The 18,529-nt window shown below is 34.9% G+C and overlaps 1 protein-coding gene across 1 annotated transcript; it reads right to left on the bottom strand.

Moving 5' to 3' along the window:
* Nucleotides 1-5,569: 5,569 nt before the first annotated feature.
* LOC145687534 (histone-lysine N-methyltransferase SETMAR-like) lies at nt 5,570-5,950 on the bottom strand. The gene has a single exon (XM_081760993.1). It carries the CDS (start codon nt 5,948-5,950, stop codon nt 5,570-5,572), a length of 381 nt encoding a protein of 126 aa, XP_081617119.1.
* Nucleotides 5,951-18,529: the final 12,579 nt, after the last annotated feature.

Genomic DNA, 18,529 nt, shown 5'->3' with positions numbered 1-18,529 from the left:
ACTTAATGTCTAAAAATATTCAATGCTTTCTCACCGAGAATCGAACCCGGCCCCTAAATATGATTTCATTTTGAAATCTCTCTCACTGGAATCAAACGCAAGACATGTACTTCACGACCGTTGGGTTGAATTAATCCTTGCATTAAAAATAAAGAATTTTACGTATATAGCACTTCGTTTCACGACAGAAAGAAACGAATTAACTTAATATCCTAAAATATTTAATGCTCTCTCATCGAAAATCGCGAATATAGTGTTTCATTGAAGCTATTTGCTTTATCTAATTTGGTCTTGGGATTCTCACGAATTCGCTTGTATGTGTTCATGAGAATAGGATTTGTTTGCAAACTGTTCTTTGATCGAATAGACCTTAGTTGCTAAGGTGAATATCGAATTGCATGATTTTTTTTCAAACGTATACAGCATTTGAGATTACATGTATGTTTGTTGTCGTCTTCAGATACGAACATACTCACGTGCGACTGAAGATAGTGTAATCTGAATGCGAAAACGCTGAGTTATGTGTAATGTAAAATAAGTTTTTAATAGATAAGATTTACTAAAGATGGTTTTTTGATACACCTACCGAATAATGTGTGTGAATAAGGAAATGAAACTTTGTTTCAGATGTGGAACTGAATAAGAATATGAAATGTAGGAGGGAAGAGTTGGGGGAGGTTGTATTCACTTGGAAAAGCTCATATGTTTCTTGAGAACCTTTATCATAATATGTTTGAATTAGTTTTGACTTCAGATATCGTATTTCTTCGCGATTGCATTTGCCTTTAATGTATATATGGGATTTATGATTTTTTTCTTTGTGTGTTTGCGAGATATCGTATTTTGCTGAGCACCTTTGTGTGTACTCCAGTCGATATCCTTATGTGGTTCATAAAGAATACTAACTAATAACGATCATCTAGTTCTGCTTGGTGTGCATTTCTCGTGCAATTGAACTGAACATAACTTATTAATAACGGCATTTCAATGCTATTTAAGATTAAATCTTTCAGTTTAACGCCCCAGAAAAATGTCCTTTTTCACTAAGAGGTCAGATGATTTAAACTTCAATGTTCTCCCTGCGAAAATCGTACTCCGGACCACGTTCACTACATGTCCGTGTTAGCTATTAGACCAGCTGGGGATGCTAAAAGAACTTAGTAACGGAAAGATAACCGGATGGTACAGTGGCAGAGCGCTTATATTTGGTGTATGGAGATCCCTAGTTCGACTACAGAATATATTAGCTCATGGTGCCCTTAGCATAATGGGCATATTCGTAGGGCATTAAATAAGTTTGTGGTGGACAACATCGTGTCCGTTGATTCTCATGGGGTACTTACGCTTCATCTCATTATATCATTTCATTTACCTTAATCATTCTTTCATCTTAGCCTAAAAGAGATATTCGCGGGTCGTTAAACTGAAAGATTTCATCTTTATCGTTGCACACAATTGTTTTCCCGTTCAACATTAGTAACATTCTACAATTTAGTCGTGTTTCTGTTCTTATGGCTAGTTTTGGAAATTTACATTTTCATAAAAAATGTAAAAGAAACGAAAAATCGTCTTAGACGTTCCTTAAGTAGAATTACTGCGAACAAGAAATCTTAATTATGTGGCGAGGGTACGTTCCTCATGATTCACTGTGCTCATGGTTTTCCTCGGGAGCTCTGCCGTTTCCTCCCAATTTCTTCTTCATTCTACCATGGAAGTATTGTTCAATGTTAAAATAATCATGTTTCGTGATCCCGGAGCACATACATTAGACAGATAAACAGTTTTATTTTATTTATATTAAATAAGTAAAGGGATGACTGTTAGATTTAGCAATTCTTCTTCTTCTTCTTCTTCTTAATTTCTCCTTTGTTGGACGTCTTCTTCTTCTTTTGCTCCTACTTGTAAACATTTTTTAATTTGGACAATACGGTCGGATACGTGCACACATCTAGAGGCTAAATGATGAAAATAACACCAATTTTCTCAAAAATGGTTCTTGTTCATGTTTCATTAATCAATACTTCATTAATATATCATAGATCTACAATATGACATGAAGAAAGTTCACAAAGACTGGTTTATTACTCAGAATTTTCCGGATAATTTTATCAAACACAATTCAGAGGAGTTTATTCATATTTCATAAATACATATTACATTTAAAAGCCCTATAATATAGCATAAGTCATTTTCCATTAAAAAAAAGTCCATAAGGGATAATTGACAATTGCTTATTGGTGAGTTTTAACCTGTCGATTTTCTTCAAAATAATTTAGGCGTTTTGTTTATATTTTACAAATAAACATTTCATTAACAACCCTACAATAGGATGTAAGTTATTACTTATTAAAACAGTGGTTTCCAACCTGGTTCGTGTTTCCGAAGGTTCGATTTTCATATTGACCAGTAGCTCACATCTTCTTTTTCCTCTTCTTTTCCTTTCAAAGTATATCTTATAAGACAATTCATTCTTATAGAGGGTCCAAAAATTTCTTTTCATTTTTCTTAACTTCAGTATGCTTATATTCTTTGGAATAGGACGTAATATTGAGGTGTCAAATATTCAGTAATAATAATAATAATAATAATAATAATAATAATAATAATAATAATAATAATAATAATAATAATAATATAGTAGACAAATTCCATATGAGGACACATTGTATTAAAATCTGTAAAATCGCCCCTAGCCTTACGCAAAAGTTACAAAATAGTCGGGATTGGAGAGAAGTGTTAGGACAATCAGGACATACAATCTGCATACGTCCCTACAACTACCTAATGTTAAACGGAAAGTTTCAGGGCAAATTTCATGTAGAAAGCAGGGATACTGAACTCACAAGAGCATTAAGAAAATTTGTTTTTAAGTAATCGTTATGCCGACTAAGCTACAGAAGACGTCGATGATGAGAATGAAATAAATTTTGGAATGAAGAAAGTGGGAGGAAGCGGAACCCGGAGAAAACCTGGACACATGGTGTTTGTTCAGCACATTGCCCACTAGGCGGGACCTAGATGGAACAAGGTGAACCATTAAATTAACAACACTTCAGTAATAATAATAATAATAATAATAATAATAATAATAATAATAATAATAATAATAATAATAATAATAATAATGGATATTAGCAACGGTATTAAAAGTTTTAAACTAATAATAAACTAACCTGTAGAATATGCTGATGTAATTATAAAAGCTTTGCTACAGCAATATATACACAGATCATAATTCGGTGAGCTCTGAAATACAAAGTAACAAAAAAATTGTAAGAATAAGTCTACAGAGCCATTATTACTTAAAGAGTGGCATACACTATTTCAAAAATCGAGATAAGACGAGAAATATTTACGATACTTTTCGCCTCGTCTCGATTCTCATCTCTAAAGCGAGACAATAATTTGAGTTACCCTTGTCCCGTCTTGAATGTAAAATGTTAAGTCTCATCCCCATTTTGTTTGGTTTATTTTAGAATCGAGACGAGAAATTCCTCTTCTCATGGGCAACATTAAACTAAACCGAAATATTTTTTTTTTGCCTAATATCACCTTTCTGCTTGTAATGTTATGAACAGAGCGATAATAAGTTTCTATTTTTTTTCTTCTACGAGATAATTATTATCGTTATTACTATTATTCCTGAAGATTTGATGGTTCAAGTACTGAAACATTCGAGTATTCAAATATCTGATTGTAATAAAACGTGTGTCATCGCTGATCAATCACCATCAACATTCCTTAAGTAAATAAAAGAAAATGCCCGACGTGAATTCAATCCAAGAACCTCCAGATTACTGGTTAAGTGCCTTGCCCACTGAGTCACGACCATTACAGTGTAAATGATTTGTCTTTAGTCTGGTTACTTTAGGTTTTTTTTTTTTTTTTTGCCTCCGCTTGCAAAGTTATGTTATTTTCCTTCCTTTCAAAAATCTCTCGTATTTCTTTTATGATGATGATATAAGTTAATAATCTTCGGCAAAGTTTATATTAATAACATGAGTTGTTCTTAATCCTCTGCTTCACAAGTTTGTTTCTTCTCCACACGAAACTACACATATGACAGATTTAATTCTCAGACTCTGCATTTGTTTCAAAGCAGTCACCATTACCTGGTCAAAGATTTGTCCGCCACGACACATTTGCTTTTTTTCGCTATGAGGTACACTTGCAAACAAAATGAAAACAATATATGTTGTTAGGGATCCTCTCAAGACAAAATTGGCGAGCGTGGGATCCCTGATTCGATCTCCATCCAAGTAAGTTTATAGTGAACAGTATAATGTTCATGGGCTTTCTTGGAGTACTCCGTTTCCTCCCACTTTCTCATTCCACTAATTCTTCCGTCATCATTTACTTGCCTTAATCATTGTCTTTCTTAGGCTAAAGGGCATAATCCTGGGACGTTAAACTGAAATAACCCATTTCATTTAATTTTTTTTCAAACCGGCGTTCCTCTTCATGAACCCTAAATACTGCAGTCCTATAAAAATGATATATTTTATACATTTCTGAAAAATGTATCATTCGTTAGTTCAGTAATATTTTACGTTGTATGAAAAAAAATCGTATTTGAATTCATTATTATGAAAAGAAAAAAAAATGTTTTCAGTGTAGTGATTTTAGTGAAAGTGATATATTCTATACATTTCTGAAAAATGTATCGTTCGTTAGTTCAGTAATATTTTACGTTGTATGAAAAACAATATTTGAATTTATTATTAGTAGTATCTAATTTAGGTATACGCTTTTCTTGAATTTGAAAACAAAGATTTAAATTAATTAATTAATGAAATGCTTATTACGTTTACAATATCATCATACTTTACTATTCATGCTCATCATTGAAAAAACACATCCCATAACTTATGATTTGGTTGTGTTGATTTGTGTTTTAACGTCCTATAGAACAGCGATGCTATATGAAACATAGGTCTACTATTGCTAATTAACGTTGAATTCAAACCACAGAAGTTCTCAGACGAAATCGAACCCTGGATCTCCCACGCTAAAGGAACTTGCGCTAACCGCTTATTCACGAGGAAGATCTCCTTTAACTTTTATATAAGGAGACTCAGTGGTAAATAACTTTGTACACTTCTATTGGTACGTCATGATATCAAATAAAAATGATGTCCCCAATAAAAAAGTAATTGAAGAGAGAGAGGGAGAGAGAGAGAGCTATTAGGTTTGGATTTAATCTTATACATTTGTTTGGAAGTTTTACATTTTAATAAAAGTAAAAGAAACGAAAAATCGTCTCAGACGTTCCTTAAGTAGAATCACTTCGAGCAGGAAATCTTAATTTTCTAAGTTAGGTGCCAAATTCCTCGTTTGAATATTATTATTATTATTATTATTATTATTATTATTATTATTATTATTATTATTATTATTATTATTATTTTGGGGGAGTAGATTCGAAAACTTATGATACAAAGATTCTGTACACAAAAATCTACTTTGGTTAGGGAGTTGTGATCGAATTTGGTACTTCACGATTTAGGGTTGAACTAATCCTTGCATGAAACAAAAAAAGAATTTTACGTTTATAGTATTGGGTTGGCAACTAAGTTCCCGCCGTTTTTGGTGTGAGGCACCATGCTCCACACTTCTGAACTTTGCTCATCGAGTGAAGATGTTTCTCTACAGTAGTGTGGGACCAATCCATTGTCTCTGCCAGTTCTCTTGTTGTTTGACGCGGATGTTCATGCAAAAGGTGGTTCAATCGCTCTTCATCGAACTCAACTAGACGGGCAGAACGAGGTGCATCTTTGAGGTCATTTTTTTTGAGCTTTGCATACCAATCGCGGGTGGCTCTTTCAGCTATAGCATCCACTCCATACACAGCACAAATATTGCGAGCACCTTCTGCGGCCTTAGAACCTTGATTAAAGGCAAAAAGAAGAAGGTGTCGAAAATACTCATTCTTCTCAACTTGACATGTCATGTTAATGATTTGTAAATAACAAGAAAATGTATCTTAGTAAGAACGAAGCATATATTTAGCAGTTGAGAAAATTTATTTTCCTATTACAGTACCGACTTGGCAAGTTATCAAATTATAACTATTGCAAAGATAACTTGAAAAGAAAAACAGATTAATTCATTTGTTCACGAGTTAATGCGAAAAAGAAAATTTGTCAATTGTAGAATACTTTCTTTTTCGTGTGTACAGGAAGATCATATGGCTATACGTAATAATGATGTTACTGTATCTCCAACAAATACAGATCAAAAATTATTGGCCATTACGTGATGCAACCTTTTTTCGCTAGTGTAATTCAAATTGCGGACCTGATGTCGACATGTGCAGAGTTATATAGAAATGCATCATGTATTATATCACAGATACTTTAGAAAAATAACAAACATAAAAATAAACAATACAGCATCACATTATTATTATTCGTGTGTGTGTGTTTGTGTGAATTTTTTCCCATTTATCTTAAAAGTGGTCTCATATAAGTTATGCTATATCAAATAAATGTAAATTGATAAACTCTATCTCTGTTCTCGAATTTAAAAATGTACTTGTCGATTCGAGACTTGTCTCTCTTTTCGTGCCGAGAAGTTTCTCGTTTCGTTGGCAATACTAGTTCACCCAAGTAATAGTATTTTGAGGTTTTAACATGAGTGAACTAGTGTTGTCTACGAGACTTATCATCTCGAACTTGAAAATGTACTTATCGATTTGAGATTTGTCTCTCTTTTCGTACGAGAAGTTTCTCGATTCATTTTCAATACTAGTTTACCCTAGTAAAAATATTTTGAGGTTTCAGCACCTCAATAAATGTTATTCGTCGTGTTCGTACAATTACTTTTATCAATTTATACATGACTCATGTAAACAGTGATTAAACAGTGATTGAGATCTAAAACTTTGATGAACTAGTATTGCTCATAAGTCTAGGATGTTTCTATATCGTCTTGAATTTGAAAATGCATCGTGTTCGTACAACTACTTTATCAATTTAAAGTTTTTATATATGCCTCATGTAACATTAAAACAGTGTTTGGGATCTAAACTTGAGTGAACCAGTGTTACTTACGATTCTCGGATGTTTTTTATCATCTAGAATTTGAAAATGTACTTATCGATTTGAGACTTGCCTCTTTTTTGTATCGAGAAGTTTCTCTCGTTTTGTTGGCAATACTAGTTTACCCTAGTAATAGTATTTTGAGGTTTCAGCTTTAGATCTTCATAATAAATCTTTCAATCCCCCTTCGTTTGTACATTTTGTTTCTACTTTTATATCTCGGGAGTTATTAGATAAAACATAAAATGTGAACATGATTTAAAAACAAAGATAGAGTAGGAATGCCGAAAGAAACATTTAAATAAGAAATAACCTATCTTGTGGATCTTTGAGTAAGAAGTTAAAAAAAAAATTCTATGGAAAAGAAACATAAACGCTACCCACGCACACACGATGTTTGTACACCACAAAGTTCACTTCACGGAAACTGTGATTGAACCCGAACCCGTACACAACATTTGAGGTACAATTCATGTTCATTCCTGTTCTTTGTTTACTGTAATGAAAAGGTGTTTTCTAGGTCAGATCACCACCATTCCTTAAGTTTCCGACTTTTCTGTAAATTTTGTCTAATGTGGACATCTTCCTCATCGAAAACTTGGGTGAACTAGTATTGCTCATAAGTCTCGGATGTGTGTGAATTAGTGTTGCTCATAAATCTCGGATGTTTCTGTATTGTCTTGAATTTGAAAATACATCGTGTTCGTTCAATTACTATATCAATTTAAAGTTTTTATATATGCCACAAGTAACATTAAAACAGTGTCTGAGGACTAAAACTTGAGTGAACTAGTGTTTGAAAATGTACTTGATGTACTTGTCGATTCGAGACTTGCCTCTTCTCGTGCCGAGAAGTTTCTCGTTTCGTTGACAATACTAGTTCAACGTTTAACAGAGACAAACATTTTAAGTATTTGTACCTTAAATAGTCTAAATTAGTTAACTATATATTTTTCATAACGTTTATGATATAAAATTAGTGCTTAAAGCCTTTGTATTTTAATAAGTCTTCTCTAAAATCAATGCATGTGAATTGTGCTTCCACCTTTCGAGTTCTTTGAAACTATATGTTGAGGACGTTTATATGTTTGTGGTCAATCATTTCGACAATGAGATCTCGGAAACTACAGGCTTTAGAAAGATGACGTTTTCACTGATCAATTGGAAATTTTGCGTAGAAGGCTTGTATATGTCTCAGGCGTTTGTTTCAAGGCCAAATAATAATGAAAAAGGAAGGAAGGATAACCATTTCTCAAGTCTAAGATAAATCTTCGTAACTGATAATCTAGATATTCTATGCTTGGTCGTCCTCTTCCTGGTTTTCCTTGTGCCTTTCTCTCTATCAACACGGATTTAATAAGAAAAGTCGTGAGAAACACTAAAAATATTTCACATTATTGCTTATATTTCTCATGGCTTTCCTTTTCCAGTCTAATAAGGCCATGATTCCAAAACGAGTTAAAATGAGCTGAACGAGCGAGCCATTTATCAAACTCGACTCGACTCGAAACTCGACCTGAAAACAGCGACTCGACTCGAAACTCAACTCGATAAAATTACATTTGACTCGACTCGCGCCTATCCCTAAGATTTACGCATGTAACCTACGATTTTACGTATGCTACATAATTTTTTCTTTGTGGCATCAAGTCTGTATATAATTGGTTCATATTGAGCCTCAAAGTCTTCAAAATTCTCAACTTCAGTCCATATAATGAAAATTTAAACCATTTTGAGAAAGTTGGATAATGTTGCGTGTTGTGTGTCATCTTTTTTGTCCATTGACTTATAGAGAATTTATTTTTTTTCTCTTTTGAAATAAACTGGAATGTTAATAATTTATTCTACTAATATCTTCTTAATAAAAACTAAGTTTTGGTAGATCTACATCAGTTGCCTGAAAAGCATTGGTCCTTTGAAGTTCAAAATTGAGAATACACTTGTGATTTGAAAGTAACGCAATGAAACTTCAAATACAAGTGACCTGCCATTTTTCCGGTAACAGAATTAGCCCGTAACTGTAGAACAAGTATTTCAAACTTGTGAGTTGCTTGTGGCCCTTGAAGCATTTGTTTTTGACCCTCGGTTCACCTCCATAAAACAACAAAGAAGTACTCGTATATATAGTGGCCCAAAAGTAGGTATACAGCCCCGTACTGATCAGCTCATGGGATTTTCATTTACTTATTGCAATCCATACATACAGTATATTGCCTTAGTTTCTTCATTATTTGCTCTTAATTCCTTTTCACTTATGCCTAAACATAAGTGTTATTTCACATAGCCAATGTTCTTAAACCATCAACTTCATATGGCTTAAACCAGCGACAATTTGCTGTTTTCTTGGAAGATTTTGCATAAATATTCTAGGTTTCCCTTTCGCAAAGAAGTGTGCTGGGTATCCTGTGCTCCACGGGTCTGAAAAGTTCCTGGAACTTGAGAGATGAAATTAGCAATTTTCTTCAAATCAAAGAACAAAGCACAAACTTACTGACAAATTCTTTGTGGTAACAATATGTTTATTTCATGTTTGTAACAATATGTTTCTTTCATGGCAGATTATATTACGAAATATGTGTCACATTTTAATTTGAAACTTTAAGGAAAAACATAATTACTGCAAACGTTACGTAAATAAAAACGTTAGAACACAAGTTGCAGCTCTCGGAGAAACTGTTACAAAACGAAGGCTTGATACATTTACCAATTTGTGTTAAGTATGGAACAAGTACAAGGCACTTGCTTTGTACAGGATGCATACCAAGAAGCTTCAGCATTTGAAAAATGAATTCAAAGAAAGATTCCGCGATATCAGACCTATCAAAGATTAGCTCTCCCTGTATTCTGCTTCTTTCTGAACTGACATTAAGGAATGAGCAACTCGTTTCCACATGGAATTAACATAAATTCAGCCCGACATAACACGAAAACAAAAATTCCATGAAGCGGGTTTACCAGAATTTTACAAACTAAAAAATAGGAGTAACTAAAAACTAAAAAAAAATAATCGTACATTATTCTCATGTTCGGTAGTTCGTATCACTGTAAAGAAATTTTCTCACTTATGGAAAGAAGAAGTCCGAGCGAGATTCACGTTAAAAAACAAATGTGACCAAATGTTCTAAAAATTATTTATGTGAACATCATGTCTCTATTATTATTATTAAGTATTTTGCCTTTCGGTAGGTACTGGGACTAATGAGTTTTTTTTTTTTTTTTTTTTTTTTAATTTTAGATTTGGGACTGGAAATGTTTCTTCCAGTTTTGCCGATCTTTTAACTCTCAATATTTTCTCCTATCTTTCAAATTATCGATCAGCTGTGTTCTTCTTCTTCCTATTCGTCGCTTCACTTCCATCTTTCCATCTATGACGATGTGAAGAAGACAATTTCTTCGCAAGATGTGTCCAAACCAATTGGCTTTTCTACGAAGTATGGTGGCTAGAAATGTCCTCTTGATAGTTTTAAACTGTGTTTTTTCATTCTGGCAATACGTCTCCAAGAAGAAGAAAAAGAAGAAGAAGATGAAGAGTTGCTAAATCTAACGTTCTCCCAAATAATAGGAGAGACTTACAATGAGGTAGAGAAGAAGACAGAAGAAGATGAGTTCTACGAAACTCAGCTTTCATACAGATTCAATATATATATATATATATATATATATATATATATATATATATATATATATATATATATATATATATATATATATATATATATATATAAATCCCTGTACCAATGTGGGGACCGTCATAAAACGTATCCTTTTTGCAACCGGTAGAACGGCTGGAGTATAGAATTATTTTTTTGGATATATCGTCTCTAGACATTGAGGATGACACCGTAGTCAACTTTTTTTCTTCAAAATTGATGTATTTCTGCCTGTTCCCAAACTGGCGTTCTTCTGGAGACAATTCACTCAAGTACCTCTTCGGAGTATAGATGCTTTTTTGCGTACAGTTTCAGACAATTTCTGCGCCCATTCAAGCAGAAGTACCAACGTTTGCTTGGGCGTCCAATTAGCCTTACAATGAAGCGGACTTCCGGCGAAGCTGTGTATAGATGTTTTACCCACCTCTAGTTATGGTAACAGATATGTATGTATTTATCTGATGGAGCGACGAGCTCTTTATTCTGTTCGTTCAGCTTTTTACTATATACAAGGAGTATCAGACCACCCGTCCCAGGCACTTTTCTCGCCTCGTAGTGCACGTAGACACTTCAAACAAAAAATGAACTACCAAATCGTATGTGAAGAATGAAATAGTGGTGCTTCCGTATCCAGTGGAGTAGCGGGAATATTTCCACGGGGGATCAACTTCAAAAATTTTAAATGGAACACTTCCACGGGGGATCAACTTCAAAAAGATTATATGGAAAGTGGTATCAGTTTCGATTTCTTTGGAAGTATTATTGAAAAACAAACAATTTTGCAGGAAACACTTTTCGTTAAATTCTACAGTTTGGCATCTATGTGTATTATTTGTTGTTGAATTGCTGTGTTATTTGTTGTTGAATTGCTATCAGATCACTCGTCCCACGCATTTTTCTCAGTTCGTACTTCGTAGTGCAGGTAGAAACTTCAAACAAATAAACAAACAAAAAAAAAATGAATGAACAAATCGTATGTGAAGAATCAAACTGTGATTCTTTCATATTCAGTGGCGGAGCGAGAATACTTCCGCGGGGATCAACTCCAAAGTTTCAAATGGAGAGTGGTACCAATTTCGATTTATTTGGAAGTATTATTGAAAAGGAAACAACTTTTACAGGAATTTTTTTCGTTAAACTCTACGGTTTGGCATCTATGTATTATTTGCTGTTGAATTGCAACTAAGAACAACAGTTTTAGTTGGTAATGACTCCAAAAGAACATCAGATAGCATATGTTCTATTAAATAGTTGTTGAAAACTATTTACAGCATTCAGTATCAAACGTTAGGGCATATCTCGTCTACTTATCAACAAACGAAAACAATATTACAGGACAGTACTAGTTTAAATTTAGGAATCTGAACCAATTTAAAACAGAAAAACACTCTTTGATTTTAAACCACGTATGAAACAAATTTTGATGTAAAGTCCAACAACAACCCCCCTCTCAAAAGAAATCAAACTTACGAAATCACTGCCACTCTCTTAGTCTTCTTAAATTATGTAAACATTTTAATAAATAACTTTTCGGAACTCATTGCATAAACGATTGTTCAAGAATAGTACAAATAAACAAACTGAAGGTAATAAATAAAATAACATGAACTGCAGGTTCTGAACATTCTCACCAAAATATCGTACTTCCCCCCTAAAAATAAAACTCACAATAAATGTTCAAAGGATTGTCCAGCACGTGCGATGCGTATTCGAATGCGCACCGGGACACTGTAGATTGCTCTTAACACTTCATTTCCTCTTAGTCCATGGCAGACATTATAGATCTTGTTCATTATGTCTTCCCTTGTAGTAGGACGCTCTTGCTAAACCAGCTCCTTGACACGTCCCCAAAAGAAAAGTCGAGAGGAGTCAGCTCCGGATAACGAGCTGACCAGGAAACGGCCTTCTCTTCCGATCCACCTGTTTGGAAATAAATGAGCAGCAGTTTGTCCGGCAACTCTTGGAAAATGACCAGAGTAACCGTCTTGTAATCACATTATTTCACGAGTTGCTAATGAGACCTCTTCCAAGAGCTCACAAAGAACATCTGACAAAAAATTAACGTATCCTACTTCTGTTAAAGTACCTTCGAAGAAATAAGGACCAATTTGGCCTCCCACTATACCACACCAGACATTTAGACTCCAGATATGTTGATTGTCAACTTCAGGTACCCAGTGATCATTCTCGCTGGACTAATAGTGAGCGTTGTGTACGTTGACCTACATTAATCTTGAAGGTCGTCTCATCCGTACACAGAATGTTCTGGTGAAACATGGGTTCCTGGCGCTCACCCATTGACAAAACTCCAGATGGTTATGGAAATCTTGTTCTCGGAGTTATTTTGTGCAGACGAACATGATAAGAATTTAACGCGTTATTGTGCAGAATCCTCCAAATCATTATGTGGCTCATAGCAGCATCCCTAGCTAATCGTCCTATTGAGATTTGGGGAACCATATGGATTGCATCAAGGATGTCGGGAGACTGTTTATCCTGAACATGGCGCCTGATCTGTAGGCGTTTTTTGTGGTGAGGATGGACATGCCCAATCCTTTGCACACAAAGTGTCGATCAGATACTTGTGGACGTTTGCGGACAGATAGTCAGTGTCTGTGAATATCTGAGGGTTCAGTGAATATATTCTGGTGAATCCAAATCGGTTGAGGCATACCAAACCTTTTGGTATGTCTCTGAAACACGATGCGCTACACCGTATTCGGATGTCTTTACTCCAGCATTCTTGCGCATCCACAGTGAACAAGCATCATTGTATGCGTCTTGAAATGGTTTCATAAAACACCTATCAGTGAGTTGAGTCTTGTAAGTGATATGTGGAGGAGTACTGAGCAGTGAATCCTGTGATCCCTCGCATATTTAATCACTTTCAGTTCTTTATGGCTGCCATGTCCATGAACAATTAGCAGAACTGGGATGTGAGGGGAAGGATGACAGAATTTCACAGTGTTGCAACGAAGTTAAAAAAAAAAGTATCACTCGTAATCCAATCAGTACTTTGTGCTACAGCAATACTCTCAGGTGGAGCATCAACCAACAGTCCCTCACACATTCTCTGGCGCGGAAATATGACTATCAAGAGGGGTAGTGCAAACTGAACAGCAGCACTCACTACTGGTGCATCTCTGGTGCAGATATTATATCCTTTGGGGACTTTTCTTGGAAAAAAGTCATCATAGTCCAAGTTTTCAAAACTGTGAAGGCTGATTGAGGTTCAGACATCACTTCAACAAACCAGAAAACAAGATACAGTCATCACAAGAATTTTCATTGAATTTGGGTAGTGAAGACAACATAATTAAAATTTCATACTCATCAAGATTACTCGAGAAAGTATAAATAATTCATGAGATCTGTCAACGGAACAACTCTCTTCTTCTTCGGTCGGGGTAAAATAGGACTAGTTTATCAAGTTGAATGTGAATGTTCAACTTTCTAAATTAAAAACATTCTGATTTGCTCAGTGATGATATTAATGTATATTAAGTAAGCAAAGCTTGTAACGTGTAAAATGTCACAAACATTATCACAAAGACATACTGGAAGTGAAAATACAAGTATTGATAAATTACTTTCTTATTGGAAAAAGTTTCTTCAATTTAACCACAGTATGAAAGATTATAAGTTACTTTGATTAAAACCGTCAATAATAGAACTTAATTACTTAACCAATAATTATGTAGTAATGTTTGCACTAAATTATTTTGAGAACCAACTTACATCATTTACTTCAATTATTTTAACCCCAGCCAAAAACAAAGAATAATTAAGGAGGAAAATAAGTGATGAACAACGAGGAAGAGTTGTACCTAAACACATGAAATTACTCGTACTTTTAAAGAAGCTCGAAAACAGTTGACTGTACCAGTAAATATATCAGCACAATTTTCCTGTCTTTACCCAAAAATGAAAAATTAAAATCACCCTTACCAATTTTAACCTAGAGATTACAAATGTTCAGAAAAGGAAGTTCATATCTCATTTAAGGGCTTGATTGTGCCGACGTTTTAAAGTTATTTGTTTTTCTCATTGCTAAAGCATGCAGTACACCATGAATGAGCTCGGTATTCCGTTTTGTAGGCACTCTGTTCAAACTTTTTACATGTCAACATGTTTTTTTTTTTTTTTTTAATACCGTGAACCAGAGCCGTAACTAGAGATTTCGGCGCCCGGGGTGAAGTAGAATTCGGCACCCAGTACAGACACCTTACCTAGCTTTCTTTCTTTTTTTTACATAAGAAAAGCAGCTTTTGTTATTATGCTACACTGAATTTTTATTAAGCTGCTTAAAAGAGCTTACAACAGCCAAAAGCGAACATTATGTATTCTTTTACAAGTAAGAGCTGCTTTCAAGAGGTTTATTTTGAAATTTTTGTTAAACTTGACAAAACTCCCTTTGGTTCTACACAAATCCACTTGGAGAACAGTTATGGAAACTTACAGTACAACTATTTGCAATATTTCATACTATCGATAAGAAATGAAATTGCAGTACATTAGCAACTGTGTTTTTTTTAAAATGTTCGAAATGAATTATAGCATCAATTTCCAGTAATAATTGTAAACTTTTGTAATTTTATTCTGTAGGTAAATAGGATTTTAATTTTAATTCTTTTACGGTAAAAAATATTTTGTTAAATGTAATGGAAATTTAGAAGGAGCCTTCTTTGCGAATTTCTCAATATTGATCTATGGAGCTAAAGAATATGTTCAATGCTGTATTTCAAATCCAAAATATAGTTCACTACAACATTTTGAAATAATAGTAATTACTTAATCTCTTAATGAATAGAAGTTCTGAATTGAAGGTTGCTTGTTATTTATTAACATTTTAAAAATATACTAACACACATACACACACATATATTATATATGTGTATACGTTTGGTATGTATGCTGATAGAAAAACCACAAAACTAGATACGTATGCACAAAAGAAAATATCCTAGCGATACAAGTAGTTGATGGAGAAATGATTCCAACAAATTCCTTCAAACTGGAAGCATTTCATATAGCCTATCAAAGGAATAAAAAAATACACTGGTAGTGATCAATCTTTGAAAAAGAGGAAATTCCCTGACTCCTTTTTTGCAACTTCTTGAAGTTCGAAAGTGTTATTATTTCTCTTCTTTACCTACATTTTTAATATTCCCGTGCAAACAGCAACTTGCATGTTCTCTTGTGTCTCTTCACTCCTTTCATTTTCGTATATTTATTCTCACAGAAATATCAATCCCATTGGGTAGAAAAGCATGATTAAGTAAGCAAACTCATCACCGTCAACGTATTTCAGACTCAGACTTTGACTGTTTCTGATTTTGAAAACGCTCTTGAGTACATTATAAATCATTACTTAGAACCTTATATATATTACATCGTCATTAAAAATCATATACAGCAATAACTTTCTTTAAGTACTAACATGTAACACTTCCCAAGTGCAACATTCCGATTTTGATAAAATTTGGCAGGTAGATATTACACATGAAATAAATGAATACGTATTTTCTTTTTACGGAAAAACAGTTTTAGGGTGGAAAAGCCCCAACCCCCCAACCCAAAATTTTGAAAGTTGGCGCTCGAAAGGCAAGAAGAAGTGGACCGAAATAAGTTAAATTGTGCATAGATACCGTAGAATATTAAAACGAAGGAATACGTATTTGGTATTTTCTTTAAAAACAAAAAATCATAAAACAGGTGGGTGGGGCATAGACCCTTCCAAACCTTTGATTACGAAATATCAAAAGTGCGAAAAAGTATATATTACAAGTGCCTAAAGGATAAGGAGAACTACTACTACACTTTGTGTAGGGACAATAGGCAAAAAATAAGTGAACACATGTTTTAGTTTCTGCGGAAAAATAGTGTTGGGGCCAAGGCCCCTCCGGAGAAAGTAAATATTACAGCAGAAGCGCAAGAAAGAGTGGAGCGAAGCGAATGAAATTGTGTGTAGATATTGTATATGTAAAATAAAGCGATTCGTGTTTCCCAAGTGTCCTGTACTAATTTGCTTCAAATTTGCACATCAACAGTCAGGGCCGGATCTACGAAATACTGCGCCCGGGGCAAAGAAGTTTTTCTGGCGCCCCCTTCCTCCCAAGTCTAAATACTTTATGTTAGGTATTTGGAACAAATCTTGTGTTAAAGTATATATATTTTAAAAAGTTTAAATTATTGCCACCTTTCTCCCTTTTATAACTTTTACCCAAATGTGTGTACACATACGAGCTTGAAACCAATTAGGAAGCGTAGGGTACAAAGTTAAAAAGTGAGAAGTATTAAAAGTAATTTTATCGTTTAATCGAAGCACAAGCCGTTTATGCAGTGTTTACGTTTTATTTATATTAAATATTTATGATATTTATTAAAACTTAAATTCTGAAACCTTTGTTGAAGCTCATTTATTTCGAAAATAAAATACTCTGTTATACTGAAAACAAAATTCTCAAGATTTTCCTTGTAAGAAATCCATAGTTGTCAAAGATGCAACTTTGTTACATACATGTATTGGGACCTATTGTGAAATGTCCTTCAGATTTTAACGCAAAGTAATATTAGTGTTGTAATAGAGAAAAAACAAAAGAAATACATAACAATTTAAACAAGCTATAAAGGTAACCAAGAAAATTCTGTCGCTCTTCGTGGAGGTCGGTGTTCATTTGGCTCTCACATCACGAGTTGAATGCGAATAGAGATAAGATGAAGTTCAGTTGTTGGAGTGGATATATCCAACATACTACCTGGTTGTTTCAGTTCAGTTACACCGTGAACTTGCGTATGGACAGAATGAACATGGGACCTCCAGATGCCGTCATATGGGCGTGTATTCTGTACGAGTTTAAACTGAGGTCAAACGCCGCTGCAGCGGGGCGGAAGATATGCCAGGCCTTTGGTGAGGGCGTCGTGACTATGCGAACAATGCAGCGGTGGTTTAACAAGTTTAAGGGCGGTGACGAAACACTTGAAGACGCACCACGAGCCGGAAAACAAACCCATGTACAAAATGAAGATCTTCAAGTTGCAATCGAGGCGAACAGTGGCCAGACGTGTGAGGAACTGGGACTACAATGCAGTGTGAGTGGAAAAACCATTCGGCAGCACCTCCATCAACGTGGGAAACGCTACAAGCTGGGTCGATGGGTCCCACATGATTTGACTCCGGGCCAGAAGGCAACGTGAGCAGACACCTGTGTTTCTTTGCTGTTTCGTTTGAGGAAGGAGCCATTCCTGAATAGGGTGTTCACATGTGATGGGAAGTGGGTCCTATACGAAGCACCACGACGCTGTCATCATTGGTTAGCATCCCACGAACCGGTTCCAAAACACCCGAAACGAGCACTACACCAGAAGAGATCCTCCTGTGTGTTTGATGGACTGCTCGCAGCATCGTGCATCGGGAACTGCTACCAGCTGGTCAGAGCATCAATGCAATTGTGAACTGTCAGCAGTTTGGAGCCAGTACTTCTGAATCACAAAGAGGTCGTCCTTTTACAGGACAACGCTAAGCCCCAAGTGGCTAGGATGACCCAGAACACCATTCTACGCCTTGAATGTGAAACACTATTGCATCCGCCATACTTCCCGGACACTGCACCGTCTAATGATCACCTGTTCCAATCCTTGGACGTCGTAGAGAACGCCAGTGTAAATCCTTAGTAGAGGTGCATTTTGATACCTTCTTGACACCTTCTTCGCTTCACGGTTCACCAAGGTCTACCGTGATGAATTCATGGCCTTCCAGTACGTTGGCAGAAGGTCGTCGATGCCGATGAGGACTATTTTTTATCTTCCAGGTACATCTTAGGTGACATATTGATGTTC

Source organism: Thermobia domestica, chromosome 6 (assembly GCF_964235325.1).
Source record: "Thermobia domestica chromosome 6, izTheDome1.hap1.1, whole genome shotgun sequence".
Classification (NCBI taxonomy): Eukaryota; Metazoa; Arthropoda; class Insecta; order Zygentoma; family Lepismatidae; genus Thermobia; species Thermobia domestica.
This window is presented reverse-complemented; position numbering and strand designations above follow the sequence as displayed.

Coding starts and splice junctions, on each gene's coding strand:
- LOC145687534 (XM_081760993.1), bottom strand. CDS start 5,950: ATGACATGTCAAGTTGAGAAGAATGAGTATTTTCGACACCTTCTTCTT.